This window comes from Vanacampus margaritifer, chromosome 8 (genome assembly GCF_051991255.1).
Source record: "Vanacampus margaritifer isolate UIUO_Vmar chromosome 8, RoL_Vmar_1.0, whole genome shotgun sequence".
Lineage (NCBI taxonomy): Eukaryota > Metazoa > Chordata > Actinopteri > Syngnathiformes > Syngnathidae > Vanacampus > Vanacampus margaritifer.
Window position 1 is genome coordinate 10,636,734 of NC_135439.1, and position 20,130 is coordinate 10,656,863.

At 38.3% G+C, this 20,130-nt stretch overlaps 2 protein-coding genes across 2 annotated transcripts in view; both read right to left on the bottom strand.

Annotated features, from left to right (window-relative positions):
- The window catches only part of cacna2d2b (calcium channel, voltage-dependent, alpha 2/delta subunit 2b), a 30,685-nt gene extending 22,705 nt beyond the window's left edge, over positions 1–7,980 (bottom strand). Inside the window, exons 1-2 of the mRNA XM_077573174.1 lie at positions 7,534–7,980; positions 1,579–1,660 (exon numbers count right to left, since the gene is read on the bottom strand). Coding sequence (XP_077429300.1) covers positions 1,579–1,660; positions 7,534–7,652 — 201 coding nt within the window. The 5' untranslated portion in view covers positions 7,653–7,980. The remainder of the gene's footprint in view (positions 1–1,578; positions 1,661–7,533) is intronic.
- Positions 7,981–12,796: 4,816 nt separating this feature from the next.
- Positions 12,797–19,878, bottom strand: LOC144057086 (aminoacylase-1-like). Its single transcript, XM_077574335.1, has 15 exons — positions 19,742–19,878; positions 19,439–19,579; positions 18,665–18,729; positions 18,274–18,378; positions 18,081–18,175; positions 17,899–17,975; positions 17,493–17,582; positions 17,193–17,249; positions 17,021–17,094; positions 16,878–16,927; positions 16,135–16,279; positions 15,986–16,054; positions 15,821–15,900; positions 13,379–13,439; positions 12,797–13,268 (listed from the first exon to the last, which is right to left on the bottom strand). Exons 2-15 carry the CDS (start codon positions 19,566–19,568, stop codon positions 13,104–13,106), a joined length of 1,263 nt encoding a protein of 420 aa, XP_077430461.1. The 5' UTR covers positions 19,569–19,579; positions 19,742–19,878; the 3' UTR covers positions 12,797–13,103.
- Positions 19,879–20,130: the final 252 nt, after the last annotated feature.

Genomic DNA, 20,130 nt, shown 5'->3' on the forward strand with positions numbered 1-20,130 from the left:
AATGAGCAAATGCATCTTGCATCCAGGCTTTGGTGCAGGCTGCAGGCTGACCATCTGCTCGCTGTGACACAAACAGAGAGGACACGCGCCCACGCTCGCACACATCTTCCCCCGGCACGCCTCTCTTGCCCCAATTCAAATGATCCACAACGGCAGCCTCTTCCAGCCCGGCTGACACCAACGTTACATTTAAATATAGTCATTATTAGATACGGATTCAGCCAGCGAATACGAGCTTAGTCTTGCACCATAATCACTGAAAGAAATCATGTTGGCGTTGAAAATTGAAGCTTCGTGGCAGTGTTACATACATCTAGACCTATTTTGATTTTTCTTTGGCATTTTTTTGGTCTCATTGTGACATACATGTAGTCCTAAAGAAGGCTCAACAAAGGCTGTTAAAGAGGGGTAAATACAGTATGTAATGATAATCAGGCTGAAAATTTGAGCCTGGTGCTTCCCTTACGGTCAAAGTCAGCACAACCAATTACCGTATTTTCTCTAAAACATGGGTGGGCAAACTATGCGGCCCACTCCATACTATAATTTGGCCCGCCGAGCATTTACATGATCAAGAGTCCTGCGATATTTGTTACATTCATTTGAAATGTATTGATGAATTTTTATGCATTTTTATTCAATAATGTGCAAATTTATTATATATTTTTTAACATATGTATTTATTAATTATTTTTTTTACTTTATGAAATATGGTAAATAAATTATAATGATCATTTAAAATAATAATAATAGAGAACATGAATTATTAAAAAATAAATACAAATAAATCAAATAAAAAATATACATTAGCCACTACATATATCCCTTTGTTGCATCAATTCAGCCATTTTTTGTTTGCAATTGAATAAAATGACTGATCTTGAGTAACTTTACCAACACTGTGTGTTTAAAAATTATATACAAGCAAAAATACAATAAATAATTGTTTAGTTACATGTAATTTGTGGTTTTTGTTTGTTCGTTTTTTTTTTGTGGGATCTTCCACATTTTAAAATTCAGTGCAGATGTTAAAAATCCATACGTGGTTTAAGACAAAATCACAAAAAGGAAAGAAGAGTAATATACAAATGGCATTGATAAGAAAAAGCAGTAAGGTTACAGCAGTGTCCCAACACTTTTTGTCCAGCATATCGTCACTAGATGTGAAAGTTAACAATTACAACCAAAAATGTGATATTCTCTACAGCAAGAGGTCCTTAAATAAGATGTTTTACGATATGCGAGTGTACTTCTACACAGTAGTTATCGCGCAAACCCTTTTTCTTCATCCTCTTTTTTTGGAGGGGAGAACGTCCATGCAAAATTGATCAAACATTGCATTTTTAAAAACTCAGAAGCTTTTACAAAAGGATGTTTGTCTGTTCAAGCAAAGTGCAACATTACATTAATGCCTGTTGATTTCTCTGCTAAGAACATCTGAAGGAAAAGAGACTAAAAGGTTGCTGTCATGTGACCCGCACCTGTGATTTGCACACTGCGTCTTGTGGTCTTAATGTATCCTGAATGAGTAAGAGCTGAATATAAAAAAGAAAAAGCCAGCGCGAGTATGACACTCACCCCTTTCAGCTGCTGAGCTCCGCTGATGTGCTGAAAGACTCTGTCAATCTCCTGTTCGATGCGCCTCGCCCAGTGCATTATCCTGCAGATAAACATCACAGCCTGACTGCAACACAGTTTCCGCCCCGTGCTTATAACTCTGTTACCTGTGCATGCGCCAAAGAGTTTGCTTTCATACATTACAATTGGCTTACAGGTGTGCAAGTCTTGGATTTGCCATATGAACCCTGGAGAACCCACAGAGTCAAATTTGGCCCCTATAAATTATGCTACTCAAATAACAAAGACCTTTTTTTTCTCTTTTCTTTTTTACAAATTTAACTTCAAAAGTCCAGAGTGCCACTTCTGACCCCTGCATGGGGCCATCTAGTGGATGAATATTGCACTTACATGAGCCAGAGTGGTGGTGACAAGATGGCTGCTGGCAACATGCTGTTTTGTTGAGCTGGAAATCAATCCAAACAAAACCATCTTCTCAGCAAACCATCAGATGGTAAAATTTATTTATTTTTGTTAATCTATTTCATATCATGTTGCAGAATGCCTAGGAGTATGTTTTATATATACAGGGTGTCCATAAAGTCTCTTTACCATTTAAAAAAATTATTAAAAATGCAATTGATTAGATATTTTATTCAGATTTGTTCTATTGTATTCAGTGTTTATTAAAGTTTTTTTATCACACTGCATTTGTGTGTTTCAGGGATCCTGTTTGTCAAAGAGGTGATGTTGAATGAACCCCTACAAAATGGCTACCCCTCAAGAGAAGGCGCAATGTGTCTCATGGTTTATTGAAACAAAATCGGATAGGCAGACTCAGCGAAACTACAGAACTAAGTGTGGAAGAAATCCACCATCACGTCCGTCAATTCGTGCACGACACAAGAAATTTATGGAGACAGGGACACTGTTAGATAAAGGAAGGAGTGGGCGACCTTTGACCTTTGACAAACAGGATCCCTGAAACACACAAATGCAGTGTGATAAAAAAAAAACTTTAATAAACACTGAATACAATAGAACAAATCTAAATAAAATATTTAATCAATTGCATTTTTAATAAATTTTTGAAATGGTAAAGAGACTTTATGGACACCCTGTATATTTTGATAAATTAGCAACTCTGAGCTAGTTAAAAAAAAGAGGGTTAAAATTGAAAAAACATATATTTTGGTGTTCAGTGAACTTATAGCAGTCATTTAATGTATAATTCATAATTTTCCAAAGAAGAAAAGGGTTCTTGGGCTCTCCAGGGTTAAAAAGTAGACCAAAATGGATGACATCTGCCACTTTGTCACATTCTTCTTCTTGTTGCTCGCAAAATGCCATTTTTGCAGGCGCAGCGTGTTATGATAACAAGAGTGATTAGTTCAGTAGTGGCTGTGAGAGAACAGCAAGTCGACTGACTGTATGTGATCATGGAGGGCTGCCAACGCGAACTCCATTTAAAAAAAGAAAGATGTTTACGTAAGGCATTATTTAACAAATGAGCATCCAAGAGCATCAGTAGCTCTAAAATTAGAGACGCTTATCAAAATATCTTTTTTACTTGGATGTCAACATAAAAATGCACTCGCCCCCGCTTGTTAAGTAAAAAGGCTCTTTCCGATCACAAAATATCACCAGAGGAGAAAGGCAAAAAAAAAAATCGGGCAATCTGCCTTCTCTGCCTGATTGCTTATTTTTAGAACATAGCACAAAGAAAGAAAAGAAAGAAAGAAAATCACAGGCTCAATGACAGATGTTTGAACACAAATTGGCATGAGGAAATTTTCACACAGTTTGCTATGACAGCTGATGTTCTTGAAATTGCTCGATCTCGGTACGTACTAATTATTTCTCTTTCGTCACAGACAGTGAGTGTGCATGTTAAAGACGCCTTGCAAGACAATAACTGGGGGAAAAACAATCCTGCTCAAATGGCAGTTATTTGAATATTTAATTAATATTTCACTTTTCCATCACTACTGCGACCTATAACCTGTACAACTGGAAAAAGAGGGGAAATCAAAATAAACAACTAATAGTGTGGTTGCATAAGTGTGCACACCCTCTTATAACTGGGTATGTGGCTGTTATTACAACATACCACACATCACATTGAAGCACATGTTAATATATTTTCATTAATAACTTTTTTTTTTGTCCAAGTCTGCATTAGAATCCACACACACACATTCCATTTTGAGCTCAAAGGGCAATATCAGTCCCACTTTAAAAAAAATATAGTGAAATAAAATAAAATAATTGTCACACAGAAATTCATAATGGCCATGCACATGTTATTATGATATTTTTTGCATTGTAATTGTCACAGTTTGAACAGTGTCAGCACTCTGCTCAAAGGCCAAGAACTTAAGTAAAGAAATAATCACAACAGTCAATACTGCGGTGTGTCACAACATGTAATTATGAATAAATAAAAGAGTAGTTACTGTTCAGTGCAGCTGCTTCAGCGTTAATGAGGAATAAATAATGAAGTGCAAAGTCAGCGGTCGATTGCCAGATATTGATGAACTAATCACTGCCTAATGATTCATTAATTAAGTCAAGCTCTGCTTGCATGTAAATCGTTTTATCGTCTACTGCATCGGCTTCGATTCTGCCCTGGAAGAAATAAAAGTCCCTTTCTGTCCCTTCGGGTGCTGTAATTTTTCACTACGGCTAATTATTGGACTCCGATGCAACGATTTGTACTTTTGCCACTTTTTCCGAGGTGCATGTTTGTCTCCAAGCTGTAAATGTGTCAGGCTAAAAAAGAAGAATCAGTCATTGTAATCCTCCTAACAGAGCAATAGAGAACGGTTGTTTTTGTTTGAATGAGTCTCTACGGAAAAACATAAAGACCCCGTGAAGCGACTATCATATATAATACATGCTTGGAGACAACTGCTAAAAACTATGCATTAATCAGTTTGTCTTTCTTTCTTTCCTTTCCTTTCCTTTCTGCTGGCGTGGCCACTTTAGAGCGCCTCGTTGTTGGCCACAAGTGAGTTTGAGTTTATTTGAACATGAAAAAGGATAAAAACAAAGCAAAAACTATGATAGTAATAATCAAACAACAACAAAATAAAATAGCTACAAAACAGGCAAAATTCAACAAAGCGCACCTAACAACAATTTTCCATGTTCAAAAGGGAGTGAGAAGAAGTCGCAAGATAAGAAATCTCGTCCCTTCTCCATATTTTCTTAGTTTACATCAATGGTAAATAAATTAAAAAAATACAAAAATATTTTGCAGAGGATAACAAAACTAACAAATAATGAACCACTCCATAATAATAATGTAAAATAAATTCTCAGAGGGCTCATCATTATAAATCCACAGAAAAGATAGTAAAGTACAACCTAGATCCAAAAAGCCAACAATAACAAAACACAAGACATGAACCATAGGAAACATGATTAGTCAACGAATCAGCGACGCTTAATCACTTAGTGGTTGTCTACCCCCCTCCCATTCCCTCTGTATCTCGTAAATACACAACTTTTATATTTTGTTTTAAATTGATTTATATTTGCACATTGTTTTAAGTTTTCACATAGACTGTGAAGTGCACGTACATCAAGCAGAAAAAGGCAGAATGGTGGGGAAGTTAGGAAAAAATATTATTAAAAAGCCTGACTTGAGAACTCGTATGTGGACCGGGGCTTCTGGCTTTTGCTTTAGAGTGCCTCATTGTCTGCCACAAGTGTACGTTATGCAGAGAAAGGCAGAATATGGAGGAGGGGGGCGAAAAATGAATTAAAAAGTCTGACTTGACTATGTGGACCGGGGCTTCGGGCTCGTGTGGCTGCTTTAGAGCGCCTCATTGTCTGCCACAAATGCACGTTATGCAGTGAAAGGCAGAATATGGAGGATGGAGTGAAAAATTAATTAAAAAGTCTGACTTGACTATGTGGACCGGGGCTTCGGGCTCGTGTGGCTGCTTTAGAGCGCCTCATTGTCTGCCACAAGTGCACGTTATGCAGTGAAAGGCAGAATATGGAGGATGGAGTGAAAAATTTATTAAAAAGTCTGACTTGACTATGTGGGCCGGGGCTTCGGGCTGGTGTGGCTGCTTTAGAGCGCCTCATTGTCTGCCACAAGTGTACGTTATGCAGTGAAAGGCAGAATATGGAGGATGGAGTGAAAAATTTATTAAAAAGTCTGACTTGACTATGTGGACCGGGGCTTCGGGCTCGTGTGGCTGCTTTAGAGCGCCTCATTGTCTGCCACAAGTGCACGTTATGCAGTGAAAGGCAGAATATGGAGGATGGAGTGAAAAATTTATTAAAAAGTCTGACTTGACTATGTGGACCAGGGCTTCGGGCTCGTGTGGCTGCTTTAGAGCGCCTCATTGTCTGCCACAAATGCACGTTATGCAGAGAAAGGCAGAATATGGAGGAGGGGGGCGAAAAATGAAATAAAAAGTCTGACTTGACTATGTGGACCGGGGCTTCGGGCTCGTGTGGCTGCTTTAGAGCGCCTCATTGTCTGCCACAAATGCACGTTATGCAGTGAAAGGCAGAATATGGAGGATGGAGTGAAAAATTAATTAAAAAGTCTGACTTGACTATGTGGACCGGGGCTTCGGGCTCGTTTGGCTGCTTTAGAGTGCCTCATTGTCTGCCACAAGTGCACGTTATGCAGTGAAAGGCAGAATATGGAGGATGGAGTGAAAAATTAATTAAAAAGTCTGACTTGACTATGTGGACCGGGGCTTCGAGCTCGTTTGGCTGCTTTAGAGTGCCTCATTGTCTGCCACAAGTGCACGTTACGCAGAGAAAGATGAAAAATAAGGAAGGGGGGAAATCAAGCAAATAGACTGACTTTTGACTGACAGTTGGCATTTGGACCGGAGCTTTGGGCTGGCATGACCAGTTTAGAGCGCCTCGTTGTGGCGACGTGAAAAAGCACTACGGTGGGATAATGTTATGAGCCTTAGAAATCATTGGGGGGGGAAATGAAATGATTCTGAATCAACAAGAGTGAAATCCTAATTTAAAATTCTGTTTACTGAGCATATCCACTGCCCAAAATGCCAAAAGAAAAGAAAGAAACTAATCGTTCTATCAGAACAGGAGTTGGATTTCACAAGGAGGAACTAATCCTCTGTGCTGCAATATCCATTCTTAATTGGAAATGGATGTTTTTCTTGAGTGTGGCCACTCTGCTTCATCCAGCAAGGAGAGATCAGGGCTAGAGGGCCTTGTAAGCTATTCCCAAGCACTCAGCAGAAAAATCTGTGTTGATGTGGAAGAAGCGGAAGAGGAGGAAGGTAAATCTATTTGAAACAATTCAATTGATCATGAAATCAACACACTCACACAGCCCCAAGGCTCAAAAACTAGAATTACAAACATGTGCCCGTGCTCTCCAGCTGCGACTGGTCAGGAGATGAGAGGACCATCTGGCCTTTCTCCCTCAGAAAAGCCTGATTACAGACCACTGGAGCAGGGGGGCATTAATGCTCAAGTTGAGGACCAGCTGTACTGGACCAGCGAGAGGTAAAAGGTTACAAGTTCAAAGAAAGCACAGCATCCATGTGAAGAACAAAGGACAACACACACGTTTTCTAAGGCAGCATTGGACAGCCAGTCGTGCTTTTCCAGCACCTGACACATGTAAAATATATTATTGCTCAGGTCCCACTCAGTGACCCCCAAATGTGACTGTGATACACCAAAAAAACTAACACGTACAGTAGTGGAAACTTCATGCCTTGATATGTAATTGAGTGTAATGTTTTGAACCACTGCTAATGTATATTAAAAGTGGCGGAAACGTAATTAAAGGCTGATTGAATGCGTCCGTGTTTCAAATACAAAACCAGTCTCTCATACACGCACGCACATTTCTGTAATCAGCAGCAGAACACATTACGTAACATCCTAATTACCGCCAGGCTTGTGTTTTGTGTCAGTGAGGCGGACGAGCTCCAAAGTTGCTCCTCCACGGCGTCATCCACTTACGTGTACTGCTGTGGGAAGGTGAGCCCATCGGAACCAGGCCACGCCGCGCCGCCGAGCATCAAGATGATCTGCAGAGATAGCAAGCGGACGTCGCTGAAACACTTCCCGCCCCTCGCCATCTTCCATTCAAATGCGCGGGGCGACGACTGGCTGGATGCGAGCAAGAAGAAAAAGGAAGGAAGGAAGGAAGGAGGAGATGAGAGGAGCGGGTCCGGGCTGTCGAGCTGACCGGTGTCCGGCTCAGTTTGCGGGCGAGTTCATCTCCGCGTCTTCGCGAGTGGACGCGGGGGAGGAAGAAGGCTTTGGCCGTGAAGGCATCACGGGCGTTGGGAGATGCACTACAGTCTAATGCAGCTGCCAAGACACTGCAGAGTCTTTGCTCCCCGCTCCCACATGCACACCTCCTCCTCCTCCTCCTCCTCCTCCTCTTCCTCAAACACACACGCACGCACACGCACAAGCCGGCGCATCCACCCCTCCTTGGACGGACGAGAGCGCGTTCACGTTCACCAGGCAACAGCGAAGCATCAAGTTGAGGCTTTATTTATAACTACGCGGCCACGTGGGGTTTGCATAAATTGAGCTTTTTTTTTTTTTTTCCATAGGAGAGCTGCTGGGTGTCAGAAGTCAGTGAACGCAACACAAATAAATACTAATGTGAAACAATGCTTCCCACGTTCACAATCAGATCCACTGTAAGAGCTGTGTGAAAAATAAAATTAAATAATTATTTATAGACTATATAGGTCAATTTTGATTAAAACAACTGCCAGTCAGGTAAAAAGTAATTATAATAATATGTTTACTGTACAAATATGGTTAATGAAGGTCCCTAAACACTACGAGATGTACTGACCTACATTTAAAACTTAATTGCAAGATTTGATCCATATTTCAATCATTCATTTTAAGTCTATTCTCTTCATTTTGTAACACTTCTCTTGGCTACGCTACGTTGATTGATTGAAATGTTCATTTTGAGTATTGGATCATTTTTCTAATAAATAATGGGAGCATTTTAAGGCAAGTTGAGCTACCTGATTAATTTATTTACATAAAAAAAGTCATACAGTAATCAATCATTAACATCTCTCTGAGTATGACAATCAAAATAATAAAAATTATTAATTAAAATAAAAAAATATCACTTTTAAGTCAAATGACATCCTGATAAAATATATCTCTGCACAATTTGCACTTAGATATCTGGGGTTAATTATTTAAAATATTTAGCATCAAAGTTTGATTATTATTATTATTAGTGTTTTGAGAGTCTCAAGTCTTCCTGATGATCTGAACTAAAGCATACACAGGGCAGTTTACCCATTAGACCATCAAATAGTGTTCAATAATTCAAAACAGCTTCGTCACATTTGATGACTGCCAACGGGTGAAAAAAAAAAAAAAATAATAATATAGAAAAATGCCCCTCTTCGCATTGCTTGTATTCATGAGTCCGCCATTGAAAGAAGCATATTTATAAGTCTCTGTGGTGTTCATGAATATAGATTAGACGGCAGCAATCGCTGGCCTGACAGAGCTCGGGCCGCCTGATTACTGTATGAGTGAAATATTGCAGTGCAGAGGCTGGGATCTCTCTAACCATGCAGAATCAGCATAAACAGAGCGTGGAAATAAGCCTGCAAGACAACGCTGTGATGTAACACTTTGGAGTATCGGCCAGACATTTTACATTTTCTTCTTTTGTACCAGCAAGAGGAATGAAGGGAAATAAATGATGAGAAGCAAAATGCCGCATGAAAAGAGGAATCCAAGCGAGAACATTTACACTTTGGAGTTGAGGGAGGCAACAGGAATAATATTAATATAGGAACATTTTCTGCATCAATCTCTTAGTTGTACAAAATAAATCGTCCCCTTAGCAGTTGTGATGCAACATTGTTGTTATCAGTGATGCATGCACAGTTCTGCTTCTGGCTTATCTAAACTGCTGGAAATTATGCTAAATATATGTATGCAATTTCACTGGTAAAGAATCCAAACATTTGCCTTCATTTATTTTTTTTGTACTGCGGATTTGAGAAAAGCAGAAGTCTGGATGGTTAAATGCGGTGAATGCGTGACATTTGACAGCGAATGTTATAATGCTTTTGTTGATGTCGTCACACAGCAGGCCATCACAGTGGAAAGAAATGCCACTCAGTTGGAAGACTGACAGTGAGCGCCGCTGCTCCTTCACATCCACAAGACACTTCTTACTTGTTTTTTCCCGAAATCTTTTATTATAATAATAGATTTCAGTTTATTATTTTATCTCCTGAGTAAAGGTGTAAAAATACAGCCAGCTATGCACACAAAAAAATCAACATTTATTATCTAACAAATATTATTTTTGTAACATTACTTTATCTTATTTATTTTTGTGTTGACCTGACATGACCCCTGAACTTTACCTCAATTTACTGGTGGAGGAGGCCCTAATTGAAAGAGAAAAAAAAAGATGCATGTTTAATAGCACTTTTTTTCCCAGACTGATACCAATAGGAGTAGATACTCAAGTATTAACGCCACTATTACTTTTGATACTTAAATTTCCCAAAACAAACCAATCCCCAATAGTATTTTTCCTTAAAATTGCATGAAATTAATGAGAATTTTCTGTTTTTCTAATTTTGTAACGATACCTTAATATAAGGCCGGTATTGGCCCAAAACGATACCTAGTATCGTTTCTCGCTATCCCTAAAAAAGAAAAAGAAAAAAAAAAAGAATTGAATTGCTGATTTAAGACAAAAGGCAAACAACTGCCCGTGGTCAGCGGGTAGCCCTCAAGGACCAGGAGTAGCCCGTGGGCCAGATCTAAAAAAAAAATAGCTCACCAGTGACAGGACAATGTGATTTCCTAGGTACCATTTACAAGTGATCATTTGAAAATGTAAACACTTGCAGAGATCTGCAGAAATAAAGTGTTGCATATTGATCTTTATTTGTTTCCTAGCTTGTTAAAATAATTGTTGATCATTGGGAAATCATTAACGTGATTCATATCTTCACAAAATTAAAGGTAACTTTAGGGGTGGGAATCTTTGAATGTCTCACGATTTTGAGGTCTGCGATTCGATTCAAAATCGATTTTCGCTTAATAATGCTTTTTGACTCAAAATGATTTGATTGACAATAATTTTGCTTCAATCTATAGATGTGCAAGGAATTGTAATGATCTACTCCAGTCTGACTCGCTAATGCTAATTAGCGCGCTACTCGAGGCTACTTTTATCACTCAAAAGAACGGCTCCACGCAGCAAAAAAAACAACTTTTATTAGAATAACTTGATTGTGACTTTTTCCTTCTACTCTCTAATGTGGCTACAACTTAACAGTGTATCAGACCGCATGGAACCACACTGCCCCTAAGTGGCCAAATCGGGTACAACATGAACAGTGCTCCAGATAAAGGCGCACACAGACAAAGGCAAGACAGTATAAAATAATTAAAATAAAACCAATTTGGGGACATTTAAAATAGATTCTGAATCGTACTAAATGAGAATCGCGATTCTTATGACAATCGATTTTTTGGCACATCCCTAGTAACTTGAACATGTTAGTTTTTTTTTGTTTTTTTTTAAGTGTGTATGAAACTGGTAGCCGCGAGCATTAATCAATGCCAGAGAAGTAGCTCAGTTTCGAAAAAGGGTGACCCTGTGCACCATTGTGTGTTTCTGTAGAGGTGACTTCACTATAAAGCGGATAACTGCAGCTATCTTTTGCTCGCTTGGGGAAAGCAGATGTGGGTTCAGCTTTAAGTCACATCCCTGGCGGCTCCCCAGTGTGCTAATACAGCTGTCATGTCCTGGGGAGAGCCAAGACTAATTACTAACTGCACAGCCTTCCTGCCAGTTTCCCTTGGAGAGGCAACCACCGTTAATTGGACGAGATCTCCAAAGGGAGCTGAACTGTGAACGCAAACACGTACGTCATGTAAACAGCCTTGCAAATAAAATACACTAGGTGGAGATTTGTCAATCGCTTAATGCACCTCAAATTTTTACCCGATTGAGTCTCAACGTAACATTGCATCTTTATTAACATTAAAGGAAACAAAAAAGAAATATACATCCCACTGATCTGAATATATGACTGGATAGCCGATAGGAGTTGCGAGGCCGCCATATTGCTCCTCCCAAGAAACGTTTCTCAGCATAGGATCCTATACATTTACAATATCGAAATTGGAGAATATTTGAGACAGTACTTAGTAGAAACAGCATGATTTATGATGTTTGAAATTTATTAAACGTAAACAAGAGGACTTCAGACATTTTACAACTTGCCTTAAATACACGTAAAAATTATATGCTAAATGATGTTTACAGGAACTTGGGTTTTCAAAGCAGCACATACCGTCCACTTGTTACATTTTTTTTTTTTTTATTTGTTAAAAAATAGTGACCACCCCAACAGAACCCCCCCACCCCTGTACTAACTGCCTACAAGTTGTATATGTCTAATCTGTACATATACCGTATATACAGTAGTCTGCTCGCGAGATGGGAGGAGCAAGATGGCCGCCCTGTGACTTTAACGGCTTGCACGGGCGAGTATGGGCTATCAGCTATCCAGTCATATATACAGGTCTGTGATACATCCACAGAAATATACATCTATCGAATAACTTCTATTCTCGGCGCACTGACAATCAAAGCTCTACTGCCACCTATTGTAGTGGATGTGCAATTGCACTTTGTTTACTACAGCAAAACTAATCAAATGAAAAAAACATGTTCCCTGGGGTCTCACACACTCCACCAGAGGGCCCTAAACTGAACTGTAAGTATTAATTTATGTTCAAAACCATGCACTTTAAATACTACATTAAGAAACTGTATAATTTCATAAATTATTTTATATTATGCATTTTCATTATCTAATTATGTAACCAAGCATTAATTGAATAAAATAAAGAAAAATGCCAATGTTTATTTTATTCATTAAACATATTTACCATTTTAAACACATTTACAATTAACAAGATAATAATAATAATATAATTTAAAAAAAGTATATAACCAATTTTGAGGGGGGAAACGGTTAAATCAATGCAACAAATATAATACTCTTGCTAACAGATTAAGACATTAAATAGTAACGTACTGTACTTGACATTTGCTAAATATCTGCGATTTCTTGATGTCCTTGAAGCAGATGGCTTTCTGGAGGTTAAACGTCGATGCTGCGGGCCGTCGGGAAACTCGCTCCAAGTTCATGTCAGTGTGAAAAATAAATCACAAAACACTTGACCATTGTGATCAAATATATTTATTAAATAAAATTCTAGTGGTGAAAAGTTCATTCGAAAAATGTTTTTCAATCTTCTCTAGTTTTTATTAAATGAGTTCAACTAGTCAGACAACCGAATCTCATGGCAGATGCGTCTTTTAAGACCAAACACACGCACATAACAGTTTCAACGTTTTTTTTTTCTTTCTTTTTTTTAAGGTTAAACTTAAAACCTGAGAATTAAAACAATCAACGTTGCCAAGGCCTAATTCGTGGTCTTTGTCATACATACGTGATTATTATTCTTTGGTAATTCTGAAATATGAGCGCTTAGACCTCTTTTGGAGAAACGGGTACGTTGGCGAGAGCTGGGATGAGTTTCTTGTACACGTCGATGCCTTTCAGGAAGACGCGTTCGTTCAAAAATTCATTGTGGTCGTGAAGCAGGATGGGCGTGCGGTTCATCGGCGAGAAGCCAATGGCGGGAATCCCCACCTGAAGAACAGATATACAATGGGGTCAAAAGGTCACATACTAAAAATAATAACAGGTAGACAATAGTCATAGATGGAGGGGTTTAAAAAAAAAAAAAAACAACAACTCACAGCTCGGATGAAACGGCTGTCGGTGGCAGCAGGAAATATCTCCTTCTCCAAAGTCACATTCCTGCAGAAGCACATTTTCATCATACAATATCATGTGTCAAACTTTACCTAACACATTTTGGATACGTAAGGAAGGTGCCTAAAATGATAGCGTACCACTTTTTGGCACCAACCAAAGTAGTGTGGCTATTTAATTTCCTTTATGGGATGGATAAAAAACCTAAGAGGAGATTTAACCTCACTTTCCTGCAAAGATATTTGTTGGGTGTTTTTTTTTTTTTTTTAATCACTTTCTCAGGTTAAGCTTAACACATATTTTATCAGGCAAGCATTCTTTGTTTGTAGTGGCTATTGGCACGTAAACAATTTTTCTGCTTTGTTTTGACAAAATAACAATCAGGTATTAAATCAGTATTATTATATTATACTTTTTTTATGTCAAACTACAAAAAAAATGAGCATATACAGAAAAAACAATAAGATCTTTGGATTTAACATTCAAAACTGCACTAGAAAATGTTGTTTTACTTTAATTGTGCTTTTTTGAGGGGGGGGGGGAATGCAGACCATTGTACTAATTCCAAAGTTTTCAATTTTGAGTACAGTGGTACCTTGGCTCACAAACTTAATTGGTTCCCACAAAGAGTATGTGAGCCGAAAAGTTCGTCTTCCAAACAAGTATTTCCCATAGGAAACCATTGAAATGAGAATAATCCGTTCCCAGGTCCCCATAAAACACAATTTTCTACTAAAAAAGCCTTAAAACTACACAAAATATACCTTATTTTATGTATAATAAATGTGCTATTGTATTGTAATTAAAGAAATACACTGTACTGTATAATAAAGTGTTTTTATTTGCAAAACTTGCAACTTGCCTTTGTGATGGTACAGTAGTTGAAGGCTTGATGGAATGGAGTGGGAGGAGGAGGGAGGGAGGGAGTTACTGTTTGGAAGGAGAGTCCTCCGGTGTGGCTTCTCTTCTTTGCTTCTTAGGAGACTCTTTATCCTTGTTGCTGACTAAAAACCTCTTAATTGACACCTGTTGCTTTCTGAGTTGTAAGGTCTTACGAAACTGAGGCATCACATTATCATTCATCATGTTGATGATTCTCATAGCCACAGTCTTTTCTGAATGGTACTGTTCGACAAAATGCTGCACATCACTCCACTTTGCTAAGATGGTCTTGATGCTCTCACTTGATGCTGACAAACGCGCACCTCGTTCGTGTTTGTCGATGATCTTCTTCTTCTGCTCGACCGTAATTTTCTTCAATGTCTTCTTAGGCTTAACACTAGCCTTTTGTGGGGTCTTTTTCGGTCCCATGGTAGCAAAATTACACTCCAAAAGTACTCCAAAATGATCCAAAATGTCTACCGAACACAAACCACGTCCGCACTCAAACAAAGGGGGCGACGAACTGGGACGCCGTGAGCGTGCGTCAGCTTCTCGTGATTTCTCGTGTTGCGAGATTTGGTTCGTCCGCCGAAAACTAGTTCGTCAGCCGAGACAAAATGCTCGCGAATTCAATGTTCGTGAGGCGAAAAGTTCGTGAGCTGAAGCGTTCGTGAGCCGGGGTACCACTGTATTTCTAAAAATCTGTTTAATTTTCCGAACTGCTCCACCCCTTAGTGACCTTTTTTTATTATTATTTATTCCCTGTACATTGAAGTACGCAATTCTGACAGCTACATTATTATTTATTTATTTCCAAACTAGAACAGTTTGTGTTCCACTGTTATATATACACAGCTAACACGAAATGCAAAAATGTCTTTTTAACTCATTCACTCCCAGCCAACCCACTTCGCTGCCGGCTGTTTTACTGGATTTTGACTGATTTTGCAAAGCTCACAGAATAATGTGTTCTATTTCTATCTGTTTCCGTTTTGCAGAAATTAGCAGTAGAATATAGCTAAGGTTCATCATTATTCACAAATTTGCTTAGAACTGTGGGGAAATCAGCTTGGCCCTGGTTGATCTCTTATACTCTGCCTCCACCTGCTGGCCATTTTTGCAATAACTACCGTTGCATCAGAGCCTTCTGTATGCTCTAGCATAATTTTTTAAAAACACACACACATAAAAAACTATTTATACATATTTTGGAGCAAATGAGTTAAAAGGTATACATATACACACACACATATATATATATATATATATATATATATATATATATATATATATATATATATGTATATATATGTCATCAACATGGTCACCTTGAGTGAGGTCAAATGAGGCTAAATATATGAAATTCCAGGTGTTTTCCAAGATTAATGATTCTACAAAAGGCCTTAGGTGGACCTTTAAAAGTGCTGATCTTGCCTGACATTATGAGCAATTTCAACGTGTTAAAATAGTGTGCCATGGTCGTACATATGTTGTGTGTGAGTGACAGTCAGGTGTGGATGTGTTGTGGTGAACATGCAACTCACATTTCTTTGCAGGCTTGACTAAAAGCACCCCACCAGGGATCACTCTCTTCTGTGGACGTCATGTTCTGATTCATGTGTTTCTGCACAAAACAATGGCGGCCTGTTGAGTTTTCAAGCAGCAGCAGGAATGAAATCCGAGCGGGGGGGTGGGGGGGGCACACTAACCTGAGCAAAGTCATATGTGACATCATCGCCTGCTTCTTTACACCAGCCCTGGATCACCTTCTCAAACTCCTGATGTGATAAAAGCAACGGGAGTTAGTTTGAAGTGGAAGAATCACACAACTCAACCAGCATGCGAAAAACACACTCACCTGTAGATTTACTGTGGGCGGGATCCTCAGGTCAAAGCTGACGTCCATTTCAGCTGGAATGACATTATAGGCCACACCCCCTTTCACCATGGTCATATTCACAGTGGTGACGTCACCGAGCGTGAAACACTGGCTGGTGTTTAGCCTGGAATTGTCATACATGATAAGTATGGAGGTCCAAAAATGCCAAAATTAAAAATAAATAAATAAATGGGACCGCCCCCTTCATTTGAATACCATTTCATGATGGATTTCATGCTAAAAACGTTTGCAGCATGAAATAAATAAATAATAGAACAGAACCTTATTTGTTGACAATATATATTTAAATCTATTTATATGTTTATTTCTGTATTTATTTTTACATTTATTTTTATTTTTTTTAATCTCGTTTTTTACTTTTATATTTATTTTTTTTACTTTAATTAATTAATTAATGTATGTGTATCTATATGTTCTGTTGTTTTATTTCCAATTATATAATTTTTTTTGTATTTAATTTTTGAATTATATTTTCATATCAGTTGTTATTTTCACATTTATTTATTTTTAATTTTGGCATTTTTGGTCCTCCATAAGGAGGATGATACGATACACTTTAAAAGAGCGCACAGACTCAATTTCATTTTAGGCCATTGTCTGCTGTGTGCATCTTGGCCACCAGGTGACAATACAATACACAAGAAGAGTGAGAAAAAATTAGTAAGTACAACCACCATTAATGACAATTCTTCCACTCTCACCTGTGTTTCTCCTTTTCTCTGAAACCCAAGAAAGAGTTGATGATGTGTCGCTGTAAAAAAATAAAAAATAATAAAAAGAATGAAAAGACCACCGTTTTGCACGTCTTTTTCGACAAACGCAGACACAAAACTCAGAACCTCACCAGCTTCTCAGCCGCCGTGTTCTCCACAAACCTTGAGCCATGCCCGGGACTGCCTGGACAGTGGATGGTAATCCCTGCAAATAGGATGACAAACAAACTGTTTTGATTCAACATCAACTCGAACACCTTGAAATGATACATTTTTAATAACAAGGTTGAATTTTGTACTTACACCAGGGATTCCTTTCTCCATAAAAGACAGTGAAGGCATTACCGGGGTTGGCCAAACCTACAAAGCAAATATGGAGTTTATTTGTGCCATAACTGACAGCACAAAGTATTCAAGAGTGCTGAAACTATCGCACAATTATGATCGTGGCATCTAACTGGGACCAAATACTAAATTTGCAACTAGGATAGATAAAAATAGGATTAAAAATAAAGGTCAAAAACATGTGACACATTAACCTATTTATTTCAAATAAGTACTCTCAAAGTTTGTGGTTGTTTACTCTATGTGTTATCTATTTACCTTCATCCAGGGCAAAGCCCATGTTTAATTTTTGGAACTCAGGATGCCTCACAAATGTTTCCATGCCTTTCTCACCTCCAACTTCTTCATCTGAAAATCAAAATGCATTTCATTTGAAGGCATCATTCATATTCTGCGGTTATTAATAGAAGTCCCATTACTTTTATTACTATTCAAACAACTGAATCGCCTTTTGGGTGCCCTCAGCATGCCTGTTTTTCTTGGTAGAAATAAATATTTGCATTTATCTGGGTTTCAGTTTCAGTTGGAGCTATATGTAGGACAATCATTTTCCAAAAGGAGTAAAGTGTCAATGGAGCAGATCCAATCATGCCCAAGATGTTCTCAAGAGATCGAACGGGAGATTTTAACTAAATCAGAGTCGAGTCGGAATTGCGTCACTTACCGGGAACAAACGTTAAATGCACAGTGCGCAAAAATTTCTGCCCCTCGGCCTTCAGCCGTCTCACAGCCTGAATGTACCTGCACACAGAAGACAAGTCTGAAAAAGGAAGACTGCAGGATGAATTGTTATCGTGTACAACAGTAGAAGTGTAGACGAGTCGACCAGGCTTTTTTTATACCCACTGTATTGCCACACATTTCATGTCCTGCGAGCCACGGCCATAAATGTTGCCTTCTGCATCTTTGAAAGCACTGAAAGCGTCGTATTTCCAATGCTCCTGGAGAGGAAAGTGACAGATCTGTATTTGGATATGTCTAAAAACCTGAGCAGCTATAATGCTAAACACTATTATACTCCCAGCCAGGCGTGTTGTACCTGGAAAACTGGAACAACATCGGTGTGGGAATTCAAAACAACAGATTTCAAGTTGGGGTTCGTGCCTTGCCAGGTCAATATGGACACGACTTTGCCTGGACAAACCTGCAAAGAGAAACAAACTCAAAGTCAGTTTCAAGAAATTATAATGATTACCAATCGGATGGAAACGACTTCATTCATTGTAAGATTTTATCAACTTTAGTTAGCAATATGACGTCTAATTCTGGCGGTTAGTTCGGCAGCCAAAAAAGCTTGGAAGGTAACCAAATTGAGTGGATGCAAATTTATGTAAAAATATGCTCAGTTTACAATGTGTTTCTACTCACTACTAGCAAAAAACAGTTTTCTAATTGTGGAAAGGAAAGCATGTGTAATCCTACAAACTCACCTCTATCTTCTTGATGGGCAGTCCAAGTTCCCCTGCGATTCTGTCCAGAAACCTCAGGGCACCATCTATAAATGAGTCATTGGAAAGGAAACAAGGTGTTGAACAATTTGTTTCAAGACGAACAGTTTGCTTAAAAGTTACAGTGAACTATTAAGTCTTAAGCCTATTTTTACTATTCACAATTTATCAATTAACTTTGCATTTTTTTCTCCGCAATTTATCACTGAAAAATTCTGATGTCTTAAAAGTACAAATTGGTGTCAAAGAAGTGAATGAGCCAAAATGACTGAGAGACTAAGGTCTTTGAGCGGTATATTTTATAAAGTTTTTCCAGGGTTGTTATAGCCACTTATTTTATTAGAGTACTGTAATGTTGTAGGATTATGAAACAATATTCAAGTGCTTTGGAATCACAGTGGTGCACTATTTAATTTATTATTATTATATGTTATTTAAAGTCTTAATATGGGCATCGTCGTAAACTTCGTACATAAATAGCATCTTTTTTTAAGCATTGACCAAAGGAAAGAAAATGTGATGAGTTAGTGGTGTATATATATATATATATATATATATATATATATATAGATTTTATTTATTTTTAACTACTGTGTCACAGGATTAAACATATTGTAAAAGTGTTCCTCATTATAACTAAGCATTGTTAATGCTGCTCTAGATCTCTATAAATTACGCAATATTCTGGCCAGTGTGTACATGTTTATGTCTGTTGACATTTACCACATGTGTAAGTCTAACAAGTTAAAAACTCACCATAGTCTGGCTCTGGATGGACCGTCCTAAGGCGGAGGTACTCTCTGAACAGACTGACAGAAGGATCTTCTCCTTGGGGAGACATTTGTCCACCTGCTACCCCCGGGCCGTCGTCTTTGTCAGGAAGCATGGTGACGTCCTCTGGTAACACACAGACGAGCAATGTGAAAGGGACCATCAGGTTCAAGCTAGGTCGGGCTAGCCGCGTAGTTGACAGGCCGAGTATAACGACGTGCGACTTCCTAAGGTGACATCTTCGTAGATGTATTCTAATGTTGTTTGAAAGTGAACACGAGTACTCACCTGCCTGTCTGGCAGTCAATGAATCACAGAGCCGCTTTTCAGGAGAAAAACATCAAGTTATCACTGATTTAGATTTGAGTCACGTCATTTCATCAGTACGGTAAAGGCAGCCGGAAAATCCATTTCAAAATAAAATCTAACAATCATTAAAATCCAGTCAGAAGTTAATTATAATTTCTGGTTCAAATACATAACATCTGACATTCTGTCTGAAATCCAAGACATGTTATTGTGGTTCCGATATGGAACAGGGTTATTTGTTGCTACAGACATTGGTCTATTTGTCCTTGATTTTATTTATTTTTTACCGAAATTTGAAAGCAGTGTTATTCTTCAAGCTATGCACAATGTTTATGTCACACTACCTTTTATTTATATTTTGTATTTAT

Excerpts from the sequence above, each read along its gene's own strand:
- LOC144057086 (XM_077574335.1), bottom strand. The coding sequence starts at position 19,568 with ATGCTTCCTGACAAAGACGACGGCCCGGGGGTAGCAGGTGGACAAATG. Across the intron at positions 16,280-16,877 it reads AGAGAAAAGGAGAAACACAG|GCTAAACACCAGCCAGTGTT; the intron begins GTGAGAGTGGAA and ends TGACAATTCCAG. Across the intron at positions 13,269-13,378 it reads ACAGCCGTTTCATCCGAGCT|GTGGGGATTCCCGCCATTGG; the intron begins GTGAGTTGTTGT and ends TCTGTTCTTCAG.